General features: G+C 47.0%; 6 protein-coding genes across 6 annotated transcripts; 4 read left to right on the top strand and 2 right to left on the bottom strand.

Moving 5' to 3' along the window:
• The first annotated feature begins 175 nt into the window (after window positions 1–175).
• Window positions 176–1288, top strand: K444DRAFT_612963 (uncharacterized protein). Its single transcript, XM_024880244.1, has 2 exons — window positions 176–591; window positions 642–1288. The coding sequence occupies exons 1-2, from the start codon at window positions 315–317 to the stop codon at window positions 1178–1180; spliced, it is 816 nt and encodes a 271-aa protein (XP_024736803.1). The 5' UTR covers window positions 176–314; the 3' UTR covers window positions 1181–1288.
• A 1603-nt stretch (window positions 1289–2891) lies between these two features.
• Window positions 2892–4867, top strand: K444DRAFT_612962 (kinase-like protein). The gene is made up of 3 exons (XM_024880243.1): window positions 2892–3552; window positions 3611–4652; window positions 4717–4867. The coding sequence occupies exons 1-2, from the start codon at window positions 2926–2928 to the stop codon at window positions 4559–4561; spliced, it is 1578 nt and encodes a 525-aa protein (XP_024736802.1). The 5' UTR covers window positions 2892–2925; the 3' UTR covers window positions 4562–4652; window positions 4717–4867.
• Window positions 4868–13385: 8518 nt separating this feature from the next.
• K444DRAFT_629758 (HET-domain-containing protein) lies at window positions 13386–15117 on the top strand (the record flags this gene model as incomplete). The annotated part of the gene is made up of 2 exons (XM_024883107.1): window positions 13386–13492; window positions 13548–15117. The coding sequence occupies 2 exons, from the start codon at window positions 13386–13388 to the stop codon at window positions 15115–15117; spliced, it is 1677 nt and encodes a 558-aa protein (XP_024736801.1).
• Window positions 15118–16275: 1158 nt separating this feature from the next.
• On the bottom strand, window positions 16276–18037 carry K444DRAFT_529295 (sugar transporter; the record flags this gene model as incomplete). Its single annotated transcript, XM_024874795.1, has 2 exons — window positions 16276–17291; window positions 17341–18037. 2 exons carry the CDS (start codon window positions 18035–18037, stop codon window positions 16276–16278), a joined length of 1713 nt encoding a protein of 570 aa, XP_024736800.1.
• A 1355-nt stretch (window positions 18038–19392) lies between these two features.
• On the bottom strand, window positions 19393–20705 carry K444DRAFT_629756 (uncharacterized protein; the record flags this gene model as incomplete). The annotated part of the gene is made up of 2 exons (XM_024883106.1): window positions 19393–20554; window positions 20695–20705. 2 exons carry the CDS (start codon window positions 20703–20705, stop codon window positions 19393–19395), a joined length of 1173 nt encoding a protein of 390 aa, XP_024736799.1.
• A 100-nt stretch (window positions 20706–20805) lies between these two features.
• K444DRAFT_561555 (glycoside hydrolase family 13 protein) lies at window positions 20806–23164 on the top strand. Its single transcript, XM_024876946.1, has one exon. The coding sequence runs from the start codon at window positions 21289–21291 to the stop codon at window positions 23014–23016; it is 1728 nt and encodes a 575-aa protein (XP_024736798.1). The 5' UTR covers window positions 20806–21288; the 3' UTR covers window positions 23017–23164.
• The last annotated feature ends 2915 nt before the right edge of the window (window positions 23165–26079 follow it).

Here is a 26079-nt window from a genome sequence, read left to right as displayed (position 1 = left end):
CCACCTATTTGGGACACCGAAAAAATCGGGCTACACCAAGTCCTTACAAAAGAGGCTGTGCATGAAGGCAAATTAGGTGTGTGGCTGCCTCATTAATTTCTCTAACCCTCGCTCGGGCGTGGAGGCGTTCTCGCCCAGTTTGGCATTCGGTGAGTAACGGCTCCTATTGTCCAAACTGCATTCATAGTACCACGAGACAATTATATGACTTCCCAGCGAGGGCTTGGACGTTCTAAAGAATTTCATAGTTATCCCTCATTACTTTAATGAATTTCGACGGAATGTGAGTTAGGCTATCGACTGCATCTCTTTTCATGGATTCGAAACAAAACCTTGAGAGAGATGAAGAACGGGATAATTTGCTAGATGGTCTTGCCTTGCTCCCATATTTTGAGCGTCTAACACACTTTATCCGTGGTTCAACAAGACACCTAGTTGCAGGCGGAGTAACAGTGGTTGACTTCCGGCCTCTGTATACGGTTATAGTTCATCACCTCCAGCGCCAGCTGGCTGAGGAGATCCAGAAGATAGAGAAGGCGGACATCACAGGCCAGCAGTTGGAGGATATCAGAGGAACTCTCCATAAATATAGTAAGACCGTCTTTCAGTTACTATTACGCTCCACCCTGACTGTCCACCAGCGGATGCTCTCCGAGACTTCGAATTCATTCACGGCAACCGGTGGAACACGCACTTTGTAAAGGAAATTGCGGCTTCGCGGCTCGACGACGGCCGAGGATCGAGGCTGCAAGCGGCGTTGATCTGGGACCTAGGCCTCAAGGCTCCCGCCTCACACCGCAGCCTGTTCCGGGATTCGGACTTACTTGGCTCATTCAATCCCAAGCTGATGCAGCATGGGACATCGGTTGGGGGGAGTCTAGGTACGGGCCGAGCGCAGGCGATGGCGAGGGAGGAGCGTCGAATGCATTTCCACATGGCCTTGAAGCGATTCGCTTTTGCTATCATCGGAGGGTTAATCATCGTGGTGCCTATGCTTATCTTGGTTGTCGGTAGTGCGACGGCTAAAACGCTGGCTGTTATCTCAACGTCGATTTTCCTCTTCGCAGTTAGTGTCGCCGTCTTTTCTACGACGGAGCCAGGAAACCTTCTGGCTGCTACGGCAGCATATGCTGCTGTGTTGATGGCGCTCATTGGAGGCGGCCACAGGAGCAATATCTGATATCAATGCCTGCAATGTAATGACCACTCGGCTTGGGGACCTGTCTCAACCTCGATCGCCTATTTCTTCTTCTTCTTTTCTGCGTGTTAATACAGATCGAAAATATCGGCTCGACCACTGAAGAGCTTTTTGATTGTCACTTATATTCAGTATTTCATTAAATAATATATTCTATGTGATTTTTGAAGTTAATTTGGTGAGATTCTAGCAAATGGTTTTTTTTGAGGAGATTTAAGTCTAATACCACAATTGAAATGCCATCACCCCAATTGCTCAGTTTAAACGGGCTCTCTATTGGACGCCGAGCCCTCAACCTCTTAACCTTTGCTCTCAAGAACCACTTAGATTGACGCCATATATGTCGGTAGCATAGATATGAGATGCTGTAGGGAAAGGTCAACAGAGCACTGGATTTCTAACACCATTACCTGGTGAAGGGGAAAAGGTGTGGGGTAGTAGACGAAGCGAGTGTGATGGAAACGACATCTTTAGTCCAACTTTGGCCTTAAATAATGCCACAAACAGTGCTCGCACGAATAGAAGTTCAAGTTGCGACAGATAGTTTATAGTCGCAGCTTTCCAAGGATGCAAGAACCAATATCCTCGTGGAAAAACTCTCAGTAATACGCACATTTACATTGGCTACGAGTATGCGAGCTCAATGTAGTTTTAGGAATTTCACTGCAATATTGTTAGTCCCTATAAATAACCTTGGTAAATCCCTTTTTCAGTATAAGGAAAAGAAAACTGCCGGAAGCTCGAGCACAAGATCTGCTGCCAGCGTGGGATCCAATAAATTATTATCGATAATTATCGATTATCGACCAATTAGCGCGATTATCTATCGATCGATTATCGAGCCTATCGGAGCCCACACTGAAAGCAGGTTTCTCGCACTCTAGTGCTTGTTAAAACAGTGCCTCTGCTCTGAGAATAGGGTTGACAGCTATCAAGAAGTATAGCAGCATATCCTATAATTACGCTTTAATGATGGGCGCGCGCGCGGGGGCGGGGGAGGGGCTTAGTGCAAACTTACAGGCTGTAGATATAGCAATTCAATGCGTTGGCAGGATAGTCCTGGTACGCCATCACATTACCTGTTCTACGATTTTGATAAGGACTTGATCTTGCGATGGCTTGCTGAGTGATCAAGAAAGAGAATTTGCGAGTGAGACAGAACCGGGCCATATGATAAGAGCCTGCGAGGAATGGCATGTCGTGCATCGGAAACCCCCGCTGATCACTTGACCCCGCACTTCATGTCCCCGCTGCTTCGGCGAAGCTGTGGATCCAATGAATATGCAGGAGCAACCGCTGTTAACAAAACCGGTGTGACAACCTGCATTAGAAACTAACTCATTCAGTTTTTGCCTCAGGGAAATGAATGTCGGCTCCGTCGGGCTTTCCTGAGCGGTACTTTTCATTGGAAGCCGTCAGGCAAGCCGTTACCCTCGGGTCTACCCTTGAACCCTTCTTCAGTGCTTTTTCCAAATGTCGCAGTTTGTTCACTGCAACCGGGCGGTGGCTTAGGATGCCAATGCACCTGGTCAACATGTCAGTGAGCCGTTCCATACATGGCCTGCAGGTATGAAGGAGTCGAGTCTCATCAGCATGCACGGCTGACTTACCGAGTAGCAGAGCCGCATGGCACCAAGAGCTCTGGCTAGCCATGAACAGCCTTATTCTGTGCCATCAACCACTTTGCTTTCTGAATTGTGCTGCCTCAAGATATACGAACCAACGACATGCCTTCCGGTGATCAGCGCGATTCAAACCCAGGCCAGTGCATGGCCAAGCCAACCGAGCCGGATGCCAATGCCACCAGTATGGATCTCTACGGCGAACTTCATGACAGCCTTGTTGAATGTCCATTCACCCAGAATATGTTCCTGCCGTTGAACATCTTGCAGGATGTGATCTCCGTGGAGAATATTGTCAGGACACCCCCCTTCTCTGGCGATAACGACTTGGCCGAAGAAGTTGTGCACACGGCGAAGAAGGTCCTCGCAAGCCTCATATTAGTTGGCCGTCAGAACGCAATCGTGGACTTGCTCTCAGAGGGGCTCACGGATGAGAAACTTCCTCTATATCGCAGAGGAAGCGGCGCGGACAGAAATTTATTGACTGACTGTGATGGCAACCAAACATTCGAGACCTTCCGGAACTGGGAACGGGTCGACATTGACAATTTCGTGGAGAGACAGCAATGGCGGACCCAAGCACCAGTATTTGACACCTCTGGCAGTCATTTCATCCTCGACCGAAATAGTGCCTTGCCGCTACAAGCGGCTGTTGAGAAAATAGGAACCACTGAATTCAGCAATGTCTTCAAATGTGGACTTTATCGGTCCCATTACCAACAGGACTCACAGGTAAGTTTCACGTCAACACAGCCTTGGTGAGTCTATGAGTCTATGTTAAAACCCGAAGTTACTGGCAAAGCAAGTTCATGTGGCTATCAAGGAGCTTGACGATCGAAATATCTTTGAACGAGAGAAGGAAAACCTAACAAAGACCCTAAATTTAAATAATCGACATCTCGTCAAGCATATCGCTACTTGCGAAAGAGGCTCGAACTACTATGTCATATTTCCCCTAGCAGATGGTGGAAGTCTCCTGGACTACTGGAAACGCGAGAACGAAAAACCACGAAAACTGGAGCTCATTTTGTGGTCTCTCCGCCAAATGCACGGCCTCGCCGGAGCTGTATATTCTCTCCATCACGACTTAGGCGCTGGTATACACTGCCGCCACGGAGACCTCAAGCCGGCCAACATTCTCCTCTTTGAGGAAGATTCCGATCCCTTCCTGGTGATTGCAGATCTCGGAGTGTCAAGGATTCATGAACAGCAGACAAACCTGCGACGTGGTGGGACAACAACCACGGCCACCACACGCTCGTACGAAGCCCCCGAAGCTTCGGAACCTGGACAACAAAACCAGCCGAGGGCACGCACCTACGATATCTGGTCTTTAGGATGTGTTTTTTTGGAATTCGCTATATGGCTCCTGTACGATTATGATGCAATCGAAAACTTCGAAGAGAACAGAAAACTGCCTCCCGAAAATCCAAACGCCAGTTTCTTCCAGATTAACATTGATCGCAAGGCGACGATTCTCCCGGAAGTGTTGGACGCCATTAAGGCCCTACGAGAAGATCCAAGATGTCAGGGCGGCACTTCATTGGAGTCCTTAGTTAACCTCATTGCCGACAAGCTTCTCGTCACTTCAGCAGAAGACCGTTGCAAAGCCGAGCAACTGCGTGACGAGCTTCAGGAGATAGTCCAGAAGGCCAAGCATGACCTTTCGTACCTGCTCAACCCGACTGATCAACCTGCGCCGGTTCACAAGGTGTTCCTAAAGGCTTCAAAAACATGGTGAGAGGGAGGGGATTTCCCCCGAGAGCTTTGATTGCCCAGGGGTCCGCTGGGCTGCAATGAGTAGTTCCTTTGACTTTTAATCTGATTTTCTGGCAAGTCTCACCCTTCGTTAGTCTACCCTTTGTTTGCTCAGCTAATCAGGGCTGCGTCCATCAGTCGTCCCAGAGGTTTTAAGATTTCGGTGTTTAGGAACGTATCAAATATTGTGTGTTTCTCTGAATCTGTGTCAGGCGTTTCAGGATCTCGGAAGATGTACATTACGTTGTGTGCAATGAATCATGAATGACCCCTCCGCCTGGAGTTTGCAGGCTTCTCGCATGTGTTTACAATCTAGTTTTCAGTGTTGGATTGTGATTCGTATTTCAACTTAGATCACCAATGGCCCCAATGAAACAATCACATCTTTCTTGTTGATCAATGAGAATGGGTATGACGCCAGCCATGTTGGGAACCCAAAGCATGACTGTACCAGTGAGGGTAGGGGGTACAACTCGAGCTAGCTGGTCTCCTACAACCTTGACTAATCATAACTTTACTGAAACCATCCTCATCTGTATAGCTCCCGGATCAAGTTCACCTCCAACCAACTCCGCAACCTGCGGTTAGAAGTAGCACGGACCAAGTAAACAAACCGTAAGCGAGTCAGATAGTGCCCCTATTCCAACTTCATTTCAAGATTATCTCTTTGCGCTTTGAAATGCACTCAATCTACTTCTTACATCCTCGATTCATTATAAGCTCGAACCACTTCCATTATCAGACCAATAAGAACCAAGGTCAGAATTTTGTAGCACATCGGATGTTGTGAATTTATAGTGGATGAGCCCTGTAATCACAGGGCTTGGGGGGCTGGAAGGAGCAGGTTTGAAGGGTTACGCTTCAAAATTCCAAATAGAGTAAACCCCCGAGAAATGGCCCTCAGAGATATCAAGGCTACATAGTACCGCTCCTCCCAAGGCCGAGAAATCCTCGAAGAAAGAGGATGATCCGGCCTCTTCTAAAACCCAGCCCGACCCAACGCAGAGTAGGTCGAGTCACCAACTTTTGATTTGGATTGGTAAGATTACAAGATACCCAAGAAAAAGAAATATTTCCAATGAAGACATAAACCAAGTTCAAGAGCGGAACAAAGAGACACCACGGCGTCCTGGTCACCGAATCTTGAGCTGCCACGATACCCACATACTGCATTTAAGCACGTACACCATAAAATCGTGTGTGTTGATTGGGCTTAACTTCAATGAAACTCTCTCCTTCATGTAACTGCAAGCGAGGAGAAACCTAACCAAATCGTTTACGCCGATCTACAGCTGATGCTCAGAGCTGTTTGCTTCGATGACCCGGAGAAACCACACCAAGAATTTGCTTCCAAAATACCATAATCCCCCCTTGAGTTGCATTTGACAACAAGTTGCAACTTTACAGCCACAATCTTCTTCTCCGCCACTTTAAACGTTTCTCCAACGCAAATTCGAGGCAGAGGACCTGAATCTATGTCGGCGAGAGTTCCCTAGCGCCGATTGAGGAACCTGCAGATTAGGATATCGGGCTCCAAACAGTATGCCCTGAACATATTGTTCTTTTCCATCAGAGTCTGCTTTGTTAGGAATGTTACCGGACTTCTTGGCTGGTTTGATGGTCAAGGATCCGTTTTTAGTCTCCCAGCTCTAGAAACCACTAGATATAGACGAGGATGACCCTTATTCTCATTGGTGGCTAGGACCTGTGAGGCAGGACTTTGTTTGCCTGGAAGGCCAACATTGCTTCTCTCAGGAGGCGCTATAGATGAACAGACGCCCCCATGCAGGAGACTACAAGCAATACGCATTTGCCATTGATGAAGATGTTATACGGTTTTGGCTGGTGGTGAGAATCATTCATGATCAGCGCTTCGTTTCATGTACCTACTAGTTATGACTTCCCATGTTGCTCACTGCCATGCTCAACTCCTCAATCATTCGCGAGTTCATGAACATTCGCGCTCGTATATCCAGTTTCAACACCAGATCCGGACAGCTCAACTCTAACAGGTTCCTTGGTATTTCCTTCTACTGGGAGCTCCGCTTTATGATACTCGCCCATCGTTTCTGCACCTGAGCTTGTCGGGTGCGTTTGTGAAGCTCCCTTTCGTCGTTTCCAGATGAAGAACACAGTCAATCCTACGACAGCTAATATAAACAACGGTACAACGACACCGATAGCCGCCTTTGCACCCGTGGAGAGATCTGGATTTGGATTTCGAGTCGGAGTTTGTGTCAGGGATGATGTCGTTGTGGATAAAGTTTGTTGTCTGAGATGTTGGATCTGCCATCAGCCACCAACTCGGCCGAACGTTACTCGTGAGAGAGGGTATTAACTTACGACACAGTTGCTGAAGCTGGACTTGCAGTCAATAGTATATTACTCGTTGATATCGAAGTTCCGCTTATCGTGGTACTTTGCAAAGTATTACTCGATATCGACCCAATAGCGAATCGTCCATCCGATGTATAACTACAAGTGCTTTGTGGTAAATGGAGATCGCAGATAACGAGGAAGTAGTTGTTTCTGCCACCAAATACATCGACAGGCGTCCAAGAATAATTGCCTGTGTTGGGTGTCGAGACTAGATTAAATGACGAAGATTAGCTTTTGCTTTGAGTTAGGAAAACCTATTCAATGAGATTGGGAAGGGACCAAAGACCTGTGATATTGGTAGCTTTGACATTATTATCGTATGATAGCTGTATGAATACGGGTCCAGCACTGGTGGGCAACCATTTTATGAGATAAGGTAGGTCGACAGGAATGTCCTCACCAGCCGTGGGGGCAATGAACGGATTCATTATCGACATGACTTGAGATATATATTGAACGCAAAAAGAATTCAAATAGGTATCAAACAGCAGAAAGTTATGCACAAAATGGGCCTTGTAAAAGAGGGAATTCGCTGCGTATCTGAGAGAAGGAAATGGAGATGGGGAAGGACAAAACCTGTGTAAGGGACGAGAAGGCTGTGGAACATCCTGTTGAGATTATTCTTGGGCCACACCTGCAAGGTAGGGCGCGAAACAGATAAGGGGATCGGAGTTCCTCCTAAATCGAGGGCGTGCATGTACAATCAAATATTCCTGGCCTATGAAAGTACCCAATTTCGAGCGCCTCAAACTGTTAAAAAAGCCACAGCCACCAATCTCGTGCACAATAGAGATATGGGACACGGGAAAGAAAAAGGAAGTATGCTTTGCCTCGGTGCAGATACGGAATCGTCTTTATTGGACATCGGGAGGCGGTTTTGCTAAGCCGGCTTGCGCGAGCCAATCTGAGCCGCCTTCACTAAGACTTGCAAACTCTCGAGGGCTAGGAGGGTTGGGGTTAGCTAGTTAGGATCAGTTACGATTGTATTTGTAGTTAGAATTCGGGTTAGAAGATAGGCAAGTTATCCTTTGAATTGCACGTTTTTGTCAGATTAATTGTTGCGTTAAGTTCGTCGTGTTTTTGGCGCAGGCGCACGACCCCGAAACACCTGGTGTGCACTGCCTGTTAGGTTAGAGACCCCTCATGTCGACTTGCGCAAATGGACTCAGCAAAAGCCATCGGAGGAAGTCGCGATTAATGAAACGGCTTTAAATTATAAAGGCTTAAGAAGCGCATATCAACTCCTCACTGGGTTACTCCAGGGCCCACTGATTTGCGCACAAATTTTGTACTCGCACGGATTCCCGCTTATAGGGGAGCCAACCAATAACTTGGCCTCAACTGAGACCTGGAGCAACCCAGTGTAGGAGTAAAAAAAACCCCGGCTCTGGTCCCCGTAGCCTTCCTCTTCAACAAACAGAAACTTGCTTCGCCCATTGAAAAAAGCGAAGGCTAGCAACTTTCGAGTCACCAAATGCAGGAGGCAAGCCCCCAACATATATGGACGACGGAAATGATTAGCGAACAGCTCAGGCCATTGTGATAAGACCTTGCTAAGATGCGAAAAGTTTTGAGCTATTGTAGAGGGGGGGGATGCATCTTGTTGAGCTCTTCCAATAAAAGGTGCTTCATTTTCTGTCATGCAACACTGCTGCCCGGAAGGCGGTGGCACCGGACGCTCACGAGCTCGCCCATCCCACACACCACTGCTTAGGCACCACGAATCCGGTGTGGGTGGCATGGCGAGACCTTATCTGGTTAGTTTAGAAACAGAATTACGGGTCGGCCCTTCCGGCGCTGATAACGCATTCAATTCGAGGGTTGAGAGACCGCGGACTCTACCACCATCAAGGACAAGAAGGCAGAGGGGTTTATCGGTAACCGATTTCCAAGGTCAATACACACCCCAAGCGAATGCACACCCCAAATTTTCAGCTAACCTCGAACTTAATTAATTAATTATTAAATAACCACACTATTAATCGGTCTAAGATTAAAGATATAAAGTAATTGAACTAGGCGTATTAAGTTGGCTAACCAGGATTTTCATTTTCTAAGACATTGGGGTAAAATAATCTCCCTTCCTGATCGGGAAGTCTATATTACCCCTATAGCTTTAGAATCGTCCTCCTCCACGATAACCGCTTCCTGAGCCCCTAAATTCGATAAAATCGAAGACCCTATCCTTAATATTACTATACGGGACGGTTTGGCTTTCTTAGTAGCATTTCTAGCTACCATAGCTGCCTTTCTTGCTACTACTCTCTCTCTAAAACCTCTATTTTATGCTTCTCCCTTTTTACTCTATTATTAATCTCTTTTTACTTTGCCTTCCTTAGCTTCTCTATCTCTTTCTCCTGCTTTTCAAGGTATCTTTTATTACTTTAGTAATCTTTATATCTTCCTTTGCCTTCTACTTATCTAATTTATCTTATTCTGCCTTTATAGCCTTCGTTTCCTCAAATACTATTATAGCTAGTATTTTAACTATTCCAAAGAACTAGGCCTTTCCTATAGGCTCTCTTATTAAGTTAAGCTTTTTCTCTCAATATCTCTTCTTCTTTTCAAGCTATAAAGCTTCTTTTAAACCCTTTATACGGTACTCTATAATAAAAGCCTTTATTATATTTAATTTATTAACTTTAGTAAGTTTATAAAAGGCTATTTTAGATAGGTTTTTTATATATATATTTGAGAATTACTATATATATTTCGCAGTATAAGAAATCGTAATTATGTTAGGAGAAGCTTTAGGAGAAGTTTATAGTCTTAGTAAAGTAATAGCTAATAAGATAATTAATAATTAGTAAGGCTATATACCTATCTTTTTTAAGTAGATAAAATATTCGATTTAGATATACTTTTTTCCTAAGTAGGCTTAAAAACAGACCAAAATATCCTTTTTATTAAAGAAAAAATACCCTTACTAATATCTAAAAGCCTATTAATCTCGGTAAAATAATAAGTAAAAAGTAATAAAAAACAGCCTATATTAAGAGACTAAAGATAATATATTAAATACAGAGGTAAAATAAAAAGCAGAATTTTAAAGCAATTATATATTTATATAAACTCTATATTAATATAACTAGAATACTTATTTATAATTAAAAGCCTTCTTTTATATCCTGCTTTTATATAAATAGCAGATTTAAAAACCTGAATAAAATAAGCCAGACTAAGAATATTAAATAATTATTTATTTATATTAGATATAAACTAGATATATTTCCTTTCTTTTAAATTATTTAATTAAATATTCTAAAAATCTCCAGAGATTTCTTTATAAATAAGAGCTAGTAAAATCTTTATACTATTCGTATAAATAGAAATAAGTAAGCTAATAAACTCTTATAAGCTATTTTACTTTATTACTAGAATTTTTCTATTATTATATATTTATTTTATTATAATATACTTTATTATATATATAATTCTAATTAAAAATTACTTCTTATTCTAATTATATATACTTTCTGCTATAATATTATATTTCTCGACTACTTTAATTAACTAAGTAAGAGAGGGAAATATTAGTTATTTTATTTATAAAATAAGTAAGAAATAGATAGAATACTAAAATTAAATACTACTAAATTAAAAAAGAATTAAATATAGAGCCTATATTTCGATTTTAGTCGCAAATTTTTAATATTATATAAATAAAGGCTCTTAAGATATAAGAAGTAGTATTAGATAAAACTAGCTATCTAGTTCTTATTTATATTACTACTAATAATTTCCTCTATAAGGTTTTTAATAATTTGCAAGGTAAAAGGAAGCCTATAGACTATAAGCTTATTAATTTGACTAATAAGAACTTCTTTTTGCATATTAGTAAGGAGTTTATAATATATAGAGATTACTTCCTATCTAGAAATATATATTTCTTTATATTTTCATATAAGAGTTATATACTTAATACCAAAATCCCTAGCCACTTGGCTATAATTAGGGATTAATTACGTATTTATTACCTTAATCGCCTTCTTAATATCTTGTTTGCTGACCATTTTATCGAATTTTGAAGATGGTAGGGTAATTTTTGGTGAGGTGTGTAGTTCTATTCAGTGTGGGTGTGCATTGACCTTGGAATTCGGTTATTGGCACGAGAGTCCATGCGAACTTGGTTTGCGCCAGCCGTTGATTGCTCCATCGTCTCGTTGCCTTGCTGGTGAACGGAAGTAGTGAAGTTAGAGCCAAAGGAATGAAGTGTCGTGGGTATGCGGCTGAGGATAAGCACCTGTTACTGCTGGAGGCTACAGGCCATACTAGCCCAATTTGGGGGGGGGTTGGCGCCCAAGATGGGTTACTGAGACGCGCAAAGTCACGTGGACTCTAGAAGAACACCAAAAATTGAGTTTTTTTTAAAGTGCTCAAAAGATTGCAAAATCTCTAGGATTGCTATAATTGAGTCAGAGATCGCGAATATCAACTTGTTCCTTGCACATTACGTCGTTGTTGTGGCGAAATTGATTTTGGGCGGTTGGCCCGTGACCTCTCTAAATGTACGGAAAATCACCGCCACCCCCCTCGTTAGGCGGTGAGTATTTTGGCCAATTAGGCATTGAAGTTGAGCACGTGTGCCCCACAAATTCCCTCATCTAGCGATGGCAGAACCAGGGGGGATGGCGGTGATTTCTTTCCACCCCCTTCCGTACGTTAGAAGGGGGTTCACTGGCCAAATGCCCGAACTGCTCAACAGCTCGAACCAGCAGTTTGACCACAACACCATAATTTAAAGAAACTAAGCTTGTAGCCGGACTGTTTAGAGTTTGTTTTTATTTATTTTTATACTACTAGAAGTTTTAGAATTTTCTAAGCGCATTGAAAATAGGCAAAGTTTTGGTGGGGTAGGCGTGGGCGGTTCAGCAGTTTGTAGGGCAGGATTTTAGGCGGTGAAGTGTCAAAACACTCGAGCACTCGAGCACCAGAACACCAAAACTATAAAATTCAAAGCTACGAATCGCATGCCACTTAAAATTAGGCTTGGAACTGCACTAAAAATGTACTTAGACTCGTACATACTATTTATAGGGAGCTCTTTATGTATTGCAGTGAGCTGCCCCCAGGGAGCTGCCCCCGACCCGCCCCGCCCCCAAGGAGCTCTTTACGTAGTGTATATAAAGATCTCCCTAGGGGATAGCTCCCTGGGAAATAGCTCCTTGGAGGACAGCTCCCTGAGTAAAGGCCAGGGTGCCTCAGGCACAAAACCCTGTATCCCTTCGTCCGCTGAGACATTGCCAAAACATAATCCAAATTAGGGATATTCATGTGCGGCCGCTAATGTGGCAATGTCTTAGCGGGCGAAGGGATACATTCTCTTAAGGCATACCTCACTACTTTTACATTATCTTCCTTTTCTCTGGGGGATAGCTCCCTAAGGAATAGATCCTTAGGGGCAGTTTCTTGGGGGGGGGAGCTCTCTGAGGTGCAGCTCCTTGCAATAATAATAATTGGCTTATTGTGGGAGGGAAACTGCGACAAGACAAAAACCCTCATAAAGTATACCAGAGCGCAAAACGTGACTTGACAGCAAAACAACAACAAGGGCATAAACATTAAAGCATAAACAGTGTGCAATTGCAAAAGCTCAATTGATTGATATGAAGGAGGGATTGTTATCTAGAACTACAGAAAAATCAGCTTTCTCATGTGATTTCCGCAAGTCACGTGCGAAAGGCCCCAGCCTTTGACATGTGACTAAAACCTCAAAACTGCCAAAACAACGCGATTTTCATGGAGTACGCTTGCCGTACCACATTATCTTAGTATATTACCTAGTTTTATATACTAGCTATAATAGTTACGGGCCTTAGCTTAATTTTAGTATAGCTGCACGTCTAATTTCATGTGGTTTGGTTTTTTTGGTGTTCTGGTGCTCGAGTGCTCGAGTGTTTTGACCCTTTACTGCCTAAAATCCTGCCGTACTTGCTGACTGGTTTTCGCGACGGACGAAGGTAACGTGAAAATTAGACTGCTGCCTAAAATTAGATAACATCCGTGAAAATTTGGGCAGGGCACAGATGCCATCAGCAAGTTATTTGGATCATAACACGCTCTGATCTAGTCCTTGAAGGCACGAGAAAGATGATCTGCAACAGATGTTCGGCGATACCCATTCAAGACCCCAGCCATACGTGGCGTGCCCAACATTATTCTACGTTTACGGAATTACATAACTCGGTTCAAAATGGATGCAAGATTTGCGCATTGTTTAGGAGAGTGATTCTCGAGTACTACGCACATGGTCTTTCCTCCTCAATCGAAGAAGCGGAACATTACCAGCGACAATTAGACCAAGAGTCAATGAGGACAGACGGCGAGTGTCTTAATCTAGAAGAAAGGGACCAGCGAGATCAGGACACAAGGCACACCGCCTTCTTTATTAAAGCCATCGGTGTGGCGATTGATAGCAGTTTTGCGCCATGTTCACAAGGTCTTCAAGGGCTTCTATACTTGCGAGAATGTCCGGGAGAAGATTCCGATCCAGTAAACGGAATATGGCCCTTTGTAGAGGTGTCATCTCTACCTAGTATGCACATCCCTCAACTCCAGTATTGAAGGCAATATTAACTTTACATAGATAGCATCGCTCTGTGCATGGGGCATATCGTTGGAAGACAGGTGACGGTTACGGCGGACATTGCATTAGCGAAGTGTTGGCTTGATGATTGTGTTGAAAGTCACGAGATTTGCCCCAAGTCATTAAATTCTCGACTACCTTCTCGAATTCTCGATTTGGGACCTCCTGGGGGCGCTTCCGACCTACGCCTTTTAGTCAATGTTGAAAGTTGTGGGCGCTATGCAACTCTGAGCCATTGCTGGGGAAATTCACAACCACTGAAACTCACACAAACGACTTATGACGAGTTTCAAGAGAAAATTGCATACGAAAGTCTACCGAAGACCTTCCAGGACGCCGTCACTGCCACACGATCACTGGGACTGAGGTATCTTTGGATAGATTCTCTGTGCATCATACAGGGCTCTAAGCGCGACTGGGAAGAGCAATGTACAGAAATGAGAAGGATCTACAAGGATTCATTTGTCACGTTAGCTGGACCTGCGGCGTCTGGCTGTGATTCCGGGTTTCTTCATCATGCTCGGCACACTTCTTCCCAAGCGGCCTTGCAGTGGTCAGAAGGCGAAAGTTTTGACGAAGCCATCCTATCGCATCGCAGTATCAATGAGAGGCCATATACTCTTGTGCCCGAAACAGACTCTCCGCTATCCAAGAGGGCGTGGGTACTTCAAGAAAGACAGCTTTCAAGCCGAGTCCTTTACTTTGGCAAAAAGAGAATGTACCTCGAGTGCTTTACAAACGTTCGATTTGAAGACTCTCATTATCCGATCATATGGGAATATGCGGAGATCAACATGGTTGAAAAATTGAAAATTGACCGGCTGGGAAGCCACTTTAAGTGCTTTAAATACTGGGCCGAACTTATCAATACCTATTCTTCAATGGATCTGACCAACATGACTGATAGACTCCCAGCACTCTCTGGCATCGCATCAGAATTTCAGCGAGTGACCAATGCCCGATATCTAGCTGGCGTTTGGCTGGAGGACATGCCTAGAGCGCTGGCATGGCACATTCCATTCTACACAAACTCAGGTGCCCCACAGTTGACTTCGGCATCTAATTATATTGCTCCATCTTGGTCATGGGCCGCTGCAAAATGCGGCGTATTGTTCGTCAGAAACATTGTCGACAATGAATTCTATAGCCACTTAGTAATAATTGACGCTGGGACAACCCCGACAGGCCTAGATCCATTCGGTATGGTAGACGGTGGATACATTATCGCATCTGGTAAAATACAGAGTGGGCTGGTACGAGAACTTCCTGACTTACATGTGGCCGGACGTCGTACACTCTATCTTCAATCAAGCAACTCAGAACGTGTTGCAATATACGACCCGGATGATGCCAGTAGAGTTTTAGGATCCGAATTTAGGGTGTTGTTACTCTATCTAGGCATGTACCGAGTAGGAGGGTGTTGTGTGGCTTTGGGAATTGAGCCAGTTGATGCTCATTACAACACCTATAGGCGAGTTGGGTTGGCATATACTGACGCGCTCCTTTACCAGCCGTGGGTTCATTTTACAGACTTTTTTCGGGGTACTAGCCAAAGCCGTCTGCGTCTGATCTAGAGAGCAGTGCATTCACAACTGTGCATCGAATACCGCTCAGCGCTCCAGTAAGGCGGGTCATGTTGGTTGCCGCTAGAGCCTACTATCTGAACTCTCCTGCGACACTTTATATACATCTATATAGGACCCATAGCTACAAGAGTGTTATTGTATTTTTCGTTGAACTCGATGGCAGGAGGTGTGCCTCTCCGTTGAATAAGGTGAACATGGTGAAAAGCTTGGAGAGGAAAGAAGAAAGGTATAATTTTAGATTAGGCAGAGTAAATATTTTGGATCCTTAGCTAGGGGAAGAGGGGCCTGAAAAGGCCCCTCGTTAAAAGTTCATGGTTTCTAGTAAGCATGTGAATAGGGTGAGCCAAGCCTGAGCAAAGGCGGCGCTGGTCACCTGAGACATCGGGTTGGGAAGTGTAAACATTCCCGTCCCATAACAGCCAAACTCCCCAGAGCGCCTCCACCTATAAATCCCCTTCCAATTCTCTCTTCTCACTTTAACCCATCCATGATGTCTACGATATCTACGCCATGCCATGCTTCACGGAACCTATGGGCTTAGCCCCCCCCACTCCCCATTCTCTACCCCTGCTCATTCCATTGCCAGTATACCCATCCCCTTTTGCGAATCTCGAGCTAGAGATCGAGAGTAGTGTTAGGAGTGCGGAGGTTGGAAGGAAAGGGAGGGGGCTTGAAGATGCGTATTGACAAGTTGACAACGCGCTTCTTTGACAACGTCAATCCCTGACAAGCTCAGTAACTTCCCTAAATATACCCGCAACGAAACGACGCCTTAGCAGCATAGACGTAGGTGCAAGACGAAAGTTCATCCCTCTAACCTACAACAAGATTTCAGAAGCCCAACAAGAAGCCCAACACCGAATTCGGTATTCTGCAATGAATTTTCCCAGGTTGGTAAGGGAAGAAAAACCGGCGTAGGACGGAACATTTATATTCGTGAGCAAAGAACCATAGCGGTAAAGGAGAGCTGGAGAGAAGAGGAGAAAGATGATGTGAAGTGGTATCTCTATTCAATCATAAATCTCATATGTCATAGCCCATTAGCTCGCAACTCCGTTGCCGGAAGGAAACAATCATGTGCAAAGCCTCATCCACGCATACAACTCCCCCACCTCTCCCCTATTTATCACAATAAATTAAGCAAATCTAAGCCTTCTCGACCATCACAACCGCCGCCTTCTCCGCCTCCTTCTCACTCGATGAATCAACTTCCGTAACCGGCGCAAGATGGTCACCGCGGAAGATATCAATTTTAGTATCGCGGAACTTGCGCGCTGAAACACCGCGCTCGAACAAGACATCCATCTCACCATACGTGCGTCCCTTCGGCTCCGGCAACCTGAAGAAAATCCACACGATACACAACGCACAGCTGCCAGCCCAGAAGAAAGCGCTCTTGGCGGACCAGCCCCAGCCGTTGGGCTTGGGGGTAAGTTGGTACGTGGTTAGCACGTTGACGACGATGCCGCCGATGTTGTAGAAGTTCCTTGCGAGCACGATGGTCTTGGCCTTGAGGCGAGTGGAGGAGACTTCCGCGACGAGAGAGTAGCAGACCGGACCAACCGTGAAATCGTATACGAACGTGAAGATCAGGAGCATGGAGCCGATAGCCCAGCGAGAGGGTTGGTTGGAAGCTGGTGCGATGGCCGTGAGGCCGATGATCAAGAGGAGACCGAGAAGGGCGCAGGAGCCGTAGAGATACAGTGTTCGGCGGCCGGCGCGGTGCATGAGGAACCAAGAGCCCACTGTGCCTACCATGCCGAGTGCGTATTGGGCCATGGAGAGGTCGAAGGCGGAAGTGGTGGGGAGGCCGGCTTGTTGATAGAAGTAGGTTGAGTAACCCATGAAGGTGGAGCCGCAGAGAGTTTGAACCATCCAAGTCATGCAGGCGATTTCTGTGCGGCGGCGATCGACGCCCTTGAAGCAGTCGAGGTACGAAGTTCCAGCCGAGATTTGCTTCTCCAGTGCGTTGGTGTGGGACATCATTGCGATTGTGGCGTCAGCGTTGAAGGTTGGGTCGTTGCGGGTTGTGAGGCGAAGGAGAGCTTTCTTTGCGTCTGCCTCGCGGCCGTGACGGACGAGCCACCAAGGGGACTCGGGTGCAAAGATGACACCAATTAGAATGGGGAGGGGCCAGAGCCATTGGATCGCGAAGGGAATGCCTGGGTCAAGTCAGTGATAAGTAAACGAAGAAGATGGGATGAGACGTACGGTAAGCCCATTGGTCGCTACGGTTAAGGACCCCACGGAGTACGCCAGAAGCAATGAATTGTCCAATAACCCAGCAAAGATTGACATATGTGCAGAGGTACGCACGAAGAGCGACAGGGCAGACTTCGGAAGCGTAGGCGGTGGTGAGAGTTTGGAAAACACCCCACGGGATACCGCAGAGGATTTCGCCAACCAAGAGAGTCTCGATATTGTGGGAAAAGAATGGGATAAAGATGAATGCGATCATCATGGCCAAGGAAGCCAGCATGGTCTTTCGGTAGCCATACTTTTCGGAGACGATGCCGTTGATGAAGAGACCCAGGATCTCACCACAGAGAGCGCCGTTGCTGAGTCCGGATTTCCATGGCGCGGGGACGGTGTACGTGCCGTCTGGAGTCAGAATACCGTACTTCTTGTTGAATTGAGGGAGGGCGTAGAAGGAGGAGAGGAGGACTACGTCGTAGCCTTCCATGATAATGGCGGTTGAAAGGAGGATAGACCAGCCGACAGCCTTTGGGTAAAGACGCAGGGCTTGCTTGAAGCCCATCTGGTGTTCCTTATCGGTGGCATCTTTGGCTTCTGCTGAGAGCTCAGCAAAACCCGGGATTGCCTCTGATGCTCGTCGAACGACAGTGTCCTCGGGGTGGAGGGCATTGTTGTCCACAGGGATTTCCTTGATCTGAGAGTCACGACGCATTGTGGTAGCTGCGAGGCGAAGATTGAGGAGTTCGAAGTGTGAGGAAAGCTGAAGATGAGATGCTGTGGTCTGAATACTATCTCATAGTGGGAACAACGAGGAGCTTTATATCTTGAGGATGTAAGTAGAGGTGAGGTTGAAAGATGTCGAAGAGAGAAGCTAATTGACCAATGGGTGAAATGGCAGAAGCGACCGAGCCCAGCAGCGAATCAGGAATTTAGCGACAGTTGGGGAGTCCGGGGTCTAGCGCCACTTGATAGCTGGACTGGAATGCGTTCGAGCTCTGAATGGCTGCATGAACTACTGGATGTGTGGTGATTTGTGTAGAGGACGGGCGATGTTGAGAAGGGGTTAGAGAGGTCCCAAAATCGTGGGAGGCGATTGGGGTCTGGAGAAGGAGGGGCGGGAAAAGGGGTTAGGCTGGACATGGGATGGTGCAAACTTTGCTTGTTGGGCAGACTTGGCTGGCGGGATTTCGACGATTGCCGGGACGAGCGCTACATGGAGCGATTTCCTTTTTGAGACGGAAGTGAGGAAATACCGTACTGTAAAAGAAACGGTATTAGAAACATTACGATGCACCGTAGCTTCGAGGGCCGAAGGTTTGGAAGTAAGAAAAGTTACGGCGCAAGCTGGACGACATGGGACGTGTAACCTAACCTTACGAGTACCGACCTGCAATGCAAAGGCACGAACACGGTAATACCCCAAGAACACACCCAGAGCAGCTGTCCCCTCTCCATGTTCTCACGACCAACCCAATCCCACGCTCTCCCCAAATCCTGGGATGGAGATCGATCCCAGAGGTTCCTGGCTGCACGGCGCACGCCGACCAGATTGGAGGACCTTTTGTGTTACTGTAACTCCCAGGTTTCTGCGAGCCTTGTCCCTGCCGACAAGCCATTCCCGCCGCTCGTCATCGGCGGTACTTTTTGAGGCGTATGAAGTCCCGCCATCATTTCCGGTCAAACTATTTCGCTCGCTGAATTGCTCGGTGTGTTTTTCGCTGTAACTTGAGAGCACGTGGTGAGCGCTGGGGAAGCTGAGCTAATAGACCGAGAGATGATGCGGATTCTGATAGCTGACTTGGCTTCCCGCCATCTGAAGGTTAGGTTCGAATCGGTGAAGTTGCTAGTCTCTTGGGGAAGATGGGGCGAAGTGTCTTGGGCAAACCCTACCGCGGGGTAAAGATGGCAATTCCACATGCCGCCAAATTGCCGACTGGGATTAGGCCGCGTGATTCAATATCACGTGCGACTGGCACATCCTTCTCCCTCCTTTCTTGAAGCTCTTGATATCTGAACCACCAGAACTGATGGTATTGCGGAGTAGGGACGCCATTGCAGTATGGCGCACTAGCACCACGCATACCTCTCATTCGCCAACCACTCAATCTCGTCTTCGCTCACTCCCTCATTCAACATCAAACTCGCAATACCCTCCACTTCCCTTTGCCACTCCCAAGAACTGACGGCCATCTCCTTCACCAACTCCCTCACCAGCGGACTCGGTCCCCAAAGCCTCACCCCCGACATTCTCCACTCCTGCGCCTCCTTCTGCGCCCTCTCAATTACAGCTCTCAAGTTCTCCTTCACGTCATCTCTCTCCCCTGCTAGAACACCACCTCCACTATCCGCATTCTCAATCACCAATCTTAAAACATAAAGCATATTCCCAGCCTCGGAATCGTCTGGTGCAAAATCATATTTCCTTGTCCAGATCATCCACACCCTCTTCCCAGGTTCACCAGCGATGGCGCCTTTGACATTAGGAGCCTTCGCCCCCCATAATCGCTGGATCACAAATTCCTCGCGCATATGATGCCAAGCCATATGTTTATAATCAGGTACAATTACCATTCTTGTTTTCACCCCAGGCCCCCTGTCTATGGCGTTCCTCAATATCTCCTCATCCTCCTTGCACAGCTTCTCCAAGTCAGCTTCAAACAGCGGTGTCGCTTCCTTCACCACCGCCGTCACATGAAAATCCGAGTTCGGAGAAGCAAAGTCGATATGTGAGTTTCCGGGTAATGGCTTCCACCCCATCTCACCATAAAATTTCTTCCCAATATCCGAGAATAGAAGCGTGCCTACACACTCCTCCTTTTTGTAAACCTCAACCAAATCTAGCAACATTCGCCGCGCATACCCTTTCCTCCTGAATTCCGGTGCTGTGAAGACACTTGCTATTCCATAGATCACTTTCTCCTCAACATTCCTCTCGGGTCTTTGGATCAAGACGCGTTTCTGGAATGTCTCACATGAGGATAAGATCTTCCGTCCGGTGACGGAGAGCCTGTTGTCCACGAGGATCCAATCACTGTGCATCAGATTCGGTGGAGGATGGACAGAGTCCAACGAAACTAGCTCGATGCATTGCTTGATGTATTGGGACTCGGCGAGGGCGCCGCGCCATTCTGGTGCTGTGGAGGCGAAGAGGGAGGGAAGCTCTGAGGGGGAAGGGGTGCGTGAGGAGCAGGTCGGGAAAGTCTGCAGCAGCTCGCTGCTGAGCCATTGTCTGTGAGATGGCTCAGCTATACGTGCAACGAAAGCGATAACCTTAAATTAGACTCTCGTTCCTGCATCCCACTCCTAGAGCTAGCAATGCTCAAATGCTCGCCCGAACATGGGCATCGAAATTCGATATCACGTGCACACACTCGAGACATGGCATGAAAAGCTGGCACAGACCTCTCTGCGCCCCGTGCTCATTCCCGAGCAATATCGCGAGAATTCCAACGACGTGCAATGGATCTCGAATGCACTTCTACAAAACAAGCACCATCGCTCCATAAGCCGGCCATGTGGTGCTTCACCAAGGTGTCTAATTCGCCCCCCACGCCCGACATATATGGAGATGTCCCACTCCTTGTCGCGCCAACCCCACCACGGGCCCGAAACGTCTTGTCCTGCCTCCGAGTCAGGACGATCGTGACTCGGAGTGGGAATTATGAAGCATCGTGAGTTTGTCAGCGGTGACTGAGTGGAGGCTGTATGTGTACGTGAGCCGGTTGATCTAACGGCTGTGCTTTTGCTCGCTGTTTTTCCTTTCTTTCTCTCGTTGCACTACCGCTCTTCCTTGCACTGCCTCGAGGCCAGAGTATATTTCCCACCCTTCTCTTCCTCCCACTGCAAGAGCACATCACGAACGCAAATCTGCCAACTATCTTCTCTCCTCTCTCAATTCATCTCCAATTCCACTCCAATTCCTCCATCACCCTCAACAGACAGAACAGCACAGCAACCGCAAAGATGACAATCCGCACACGCCCCTGGTGGAAAGACAGCACAGTCTACCAGATCTACCCTTCCTCCTTCTTCGACTCCAACGGCGATGGCCTCGGCGACATCCCTGGCATCGTCTCCAAGATCTCCTACCTCGCCTCCCTCGGCGTGGACGTGATCTGGCTCTCACCCATGTACGACTCCCCACAACATGACATGGGCTACGACATCTCCAACTACGAAGCCGTCTACCCACCCTATGGCACCGTCGCCGATATCGAGACCCTAATCTCCGCCTGCCACTCCCGGGGCATGAAATTCATCCTCGATTTGGTAGTAAACCACACCTCCGACGAGCACGCCTGGTTCCAAGAAAGTCGTCGCTCGAAAGACAATCCAAAGCGAGATTGGTACATCTGGCGCCCGGCAAAGTACGCCGAAGATGGGACAAGAATGCCGCCCAACAACTGGCGCTCCTTCTTCAGCGGCAGCGCCTGGGCCTGGGACGAGGGCTCGCAGGAGTACTACCTGCACCTCTTCGCCACCCAACAGCCTGACCTGAACTGGGAGAACCCTGCCACGCGCCAAGCGATCTACGATTCTGCGATGCGGTTCTGGCTTGACAAGGGCGTTGATGGGTTTAGAGTCGATACGGTGAATATGTATTCCAAAGGCACGGAACTGCCTGATGCTCCGATTATCGATGAAGGGATTTTCGAGCAGCCGGCCAGTGGACTGTTTTGTAATGGGCCGCGGATGCATGAATTTCTCCGTGAAATGAATACCGAGATCCTGAATAAATACGACACGATGACGGTGGGCGAACTTCCTCACACGCCAGACCCGGCACACGTTCTCCGTTACGTTGGATCAGGGGATAAGCAACTGGATATGGTTTTCCAGTTCGACATCGTGGATCTCGGCATCGGTCGAACGCACAAGTATGAATATGAAGGCTACGCACTCTCCGAGCTGAAATCCGTCGTTTCGAAATGGCAGCAATTCATCGAAGGCAGCGACGGGTGGACGACCGCCTTCTGCGAGAACCACGACCAGGGCCGCTCCGTGTCACGCTTTGGCTCCGATGCTCCCGAGTTTCGCGAGAGGAGCGCCAAAATGCTCGCTCTCATGATGTGTGCGTTGACGGGCACGCTGTTTGTTTATCAGGGGCAGGAGATAGGCATGATTAATGCTCCGAAGGAGTGGCCGATTTCTGACTATAAAGACATTGAATCTATTAACTACTATAACAGCGTTGCGGAACGGACGGATAATGATCCGAAGGCCTTGGGACATGTTATGAAATCCATCCAGATTCTTGGCAGGGATCATGCGAGGTTGCCGATGCAGTGGGATGACTCTCCACACGCGGGATTTACAACGAAGAAGGAGGGAGCGTGGATGCGTATCCATGATGAATACCGCACCATCAACGTCGCGAAGCAGGAGAAAGATCCGAAATCTGTGTTGAGCTTTTGGAAGAGCGTGTTGAAGATCAGGAAAGAGTATAGGGAGTTGTTTATTCATGGTGCGTTCGAGGCGTATGATATAGAAAACCAGCAGACGTTCGTGTTTGGGAAAAGGCATGGGGAAGATAGAGCGGTTGTGGCGTTGAATTTTACTGGGGAGGAACAGCCGTTTAAAAAGCCGGATGTGGGAGGCAAGTTTGAGTTGCTTGTGGGTAATGTTGAGGGTGTGGATGGCACCGAAGATAAGTTGGCGCCTTGGGAAGGGCGAATTTACCTCGTGAGCTAGGCTGGCATTGCTGTGGATGGTTAGTTGACGACAAAGGTTCAGGGCGGAGCTCTGCTTTCGTTTGTTTTCGACCCTGAATTTTTTAGAGAATAGGTGTGCATACATAATTATCATTCTTAATGCGTAATAATGATTCATTTTCCGTTTCAAGCTTTTCTCTGCCTCTTTTTTCTCCAATCGCTCCACCACCACCTCGCTTCTGAAACTCGTCCGGCAGTCGCCTTCCTCGACTCCATCACCTCCACACCCACGCATATAAATAGCTCCCCCACATCCCGCTCCACCATCCCTCGGGCACTCCCTACCAAATCTCGTGGCAATCGACAGGCGGTGTCTGTAGCTTTCCGATCCCACATGCATTCAGCACCTCTCCTGCACTCTCCAAGCACCAGCGTACTTCACACTTTAGATATTCTGCCATGGTAGCTGGGCGAGGACAAAAAAGGGTAATTGCCCGATAGGGCCGGATGGTAGCTCCGCTGTCACGTTCTGTGCTGCTGTCAAACCCTTATTTGCTATGTCACTACCCCGATTTTCGGTGCCTCTTACTCCATGGAGAGAAACTACGAGCGAGAGGTGTAGGTCCTTGCGCTCTTTGAGCCTGCCATACCGCGCAATGCCAATCAGGTAGAGATTGCATTTCGAGGCGGCGTCTGAAGCCTTCCTTGTACCTCGCGGTGATCATCAGAAAGTCAATCCACTCTGCTGAAACTTCATAATCTCCGCTGGACCGTTGGGTTCATGAATAGGGAGACGAGATCCCTTCTGCTGGTGGCGATAAATTTGGATGCCATGTTTATTGTCGCTTCCCATGTCACTGTCAATGTTCCCCTCTCAGCTCTCCAACGGCATCTCTTCTTGTCTTTCAATTTTCCCCCGAGAAATCCACAATGGAAGGGGCTGCTTCGAAGGCGGCAATCTAGAGCTTGGTATTGGCCCGAGGCGCGTGTGGGTCAACAAGTTTGATTTTTGGGGTATTTGGGGAAATAGAGAAGAGGGGTGAGGGGGATTTATGCCAAGTTGCTGTGTGCTTCTTCCTTCACGCTTGTTCCTGCCCTCCCTGCGGCTCCTTCCACTTCTCTTGAATTTGGAGAGATACAAGGCAAGTCGCCTCCAGAAACAGAATGAGGGCACAGACATGCTATAAATACGCCCTCGTTAAATCATTTGTGGCATTCTATCACACGAGACACAAATGCGACGTCTGTCCCATGGTCTGTGGCGTCTGTGCTTCCCTTTAATCACCCCACGCTAGACATTTGCGTCTTATTTCTAGTTGCAAAAGGACTTGAAGTCTGGGATTTTTATTGTAGTTGAGCAACGAACCTATTCCTTCTCTTAGCGAGGCTCAGGTGAAAGTTTTGTTGTCAACTCCTTTCATGTTGTCAGTTCTCTTCTCCCAAATTTCTGAGGTGGGTTCCCCCCCCCCGCGGAAAGGGATCACCAAGCAAGGTGGAAGGCTGTGCTTCGAAACCAATTTCTCCTGCAAGAAAGTGACGAGTTGAAAGTCTTTCATCACCCAAAATGCCTTCCGCCCTCTGCGTTAATGTCTGGAGTTAAGCAGAAGAGAATATTTGTACAGAGGTTATGACTATCGTCGTTCCACCTTACGAGGATCAGCTGCTTATCATTTTCGTTCAAGTCTTGTAGATATATATGTCAAACTGTTTTATTTGGCACTTTAGTACATATCTTCAGCCGGGCCCCTGTTGTACTATATATAATCCCCTCCTTGAGTTTCTTTGTGCCAGCGTACAGGCTCTCGAAACTTTCCTTTAACGTGGGCTCGCCTTTCTTTTCACGGCATTGCCACTCAAACATATCTCACCAACTCCTCTCCTACGTTGAGTTTCTGAACTTATCTAGGTTCTTGTGGATCGGACTTTGCACCGTTTATTCTTGGTAGAGGATGTTTACTAGTTAGGTGATATTCAGACATTAGTGTTGTCAAGACGGTTGCTGCTGCCACCTTTTCCTCTAAGCCCTCTGATAAGATTGTTCCCCATGATCTAAGCAGCGAGGGTGATAGAGGCTAACAAATAATTGAAGACCGTTCTTTGGTACAAATCTTCTTCCTGAACGTTTATTACAAGGTGGGTAGTCCCACTATCACCCGGCATGCGGTATTGTCGAGTTCGTGCATGAACTGGGGTCTTGTAAAACGTGGTGGAGGCGGTTTTTGTACTAAATTACCGCTTGTTGCTCCCTCCCTCAAGTCGTCTTTTCCACTTTCTTATTCGTTGCAGCATTTGCTCAAGCGATATACTGCTTGGCCATGTGAGACCCAAAGTCCAGTTATAAAAGCAACCCAAACTTCCTTTGAGCCCGCTAGACCATGGCATGGCATGGAAGCCCTTGACATCGATGCGGCCACTGTGGCTTCATTGCAGCTGTTCCATGAAAATAATGATACCTCGAGAATTCTCCTTATATCTCTTTATAAAGTACCTGCGTTCCCGCTACTCCGTTGCTTTTATAGGTAGACACCCGCTTTCATTCTACTAATAGCGAGTATTTCGGATCATATGTGCTGTCACTTTGGGTGCTGTTGTCAAGTGCGATACGAATATTGCGGCATAAAGTCATGCGACTTCAGCGTATGTGCCCTGTAGTAGCTGTGGCTATGGCGCTCAGACGCTGGAACTTAGAGATCTTATAGGGCCTTTTAGCGATCAAGCCCCTATACTTGCAGGGGCATACCCTAGAATTGTCTTTCAATCCCTGAAACTCCTTACATGGCTTAAGCCTATGGCCTTAGTGAACCTCGCTTTACAGGGGCAGGTAGCCTATAATTTAGGTACGGACCCACTAAGCTACAGGTGCTTCCAGGCACTTTAGCGGTGGTGGCTTTACAGGCTAGTTTCACTGATTACAGCGTGTGATTAGTGGCTGGGACATTATGTGCCCTGTAGTCGCATGACTTAATGCCGCAATATTCGTACTGTCATCATTTACCATTAGTTCTCTGCCAAGTTTATCTCAATATTACAAGTGCTCTCGGTTGCAGTCAACAGCATTTGACTTAGGTGGTGTACACTTTCATCTGATCAAACGCCGAAATGT

This window comes from Hyaloscypha bicolor (assembly GCF_002865645.1).
Source record: "Hyaloscypha bicolor E unplaced genomic scaffold K444scaffold_73, whole genome shotgun sequence".
Lineage (NCBI taxonomy): Eukaryota > Fungi > Ascomycota > Leotiomycetes > Helotiales > Hyaloscyphaceae > Hyaloscypha > Hyaloscypha bicolor.
This window is presented reverse-complemented; position numbering and strand designations above follow the sequence as displayed.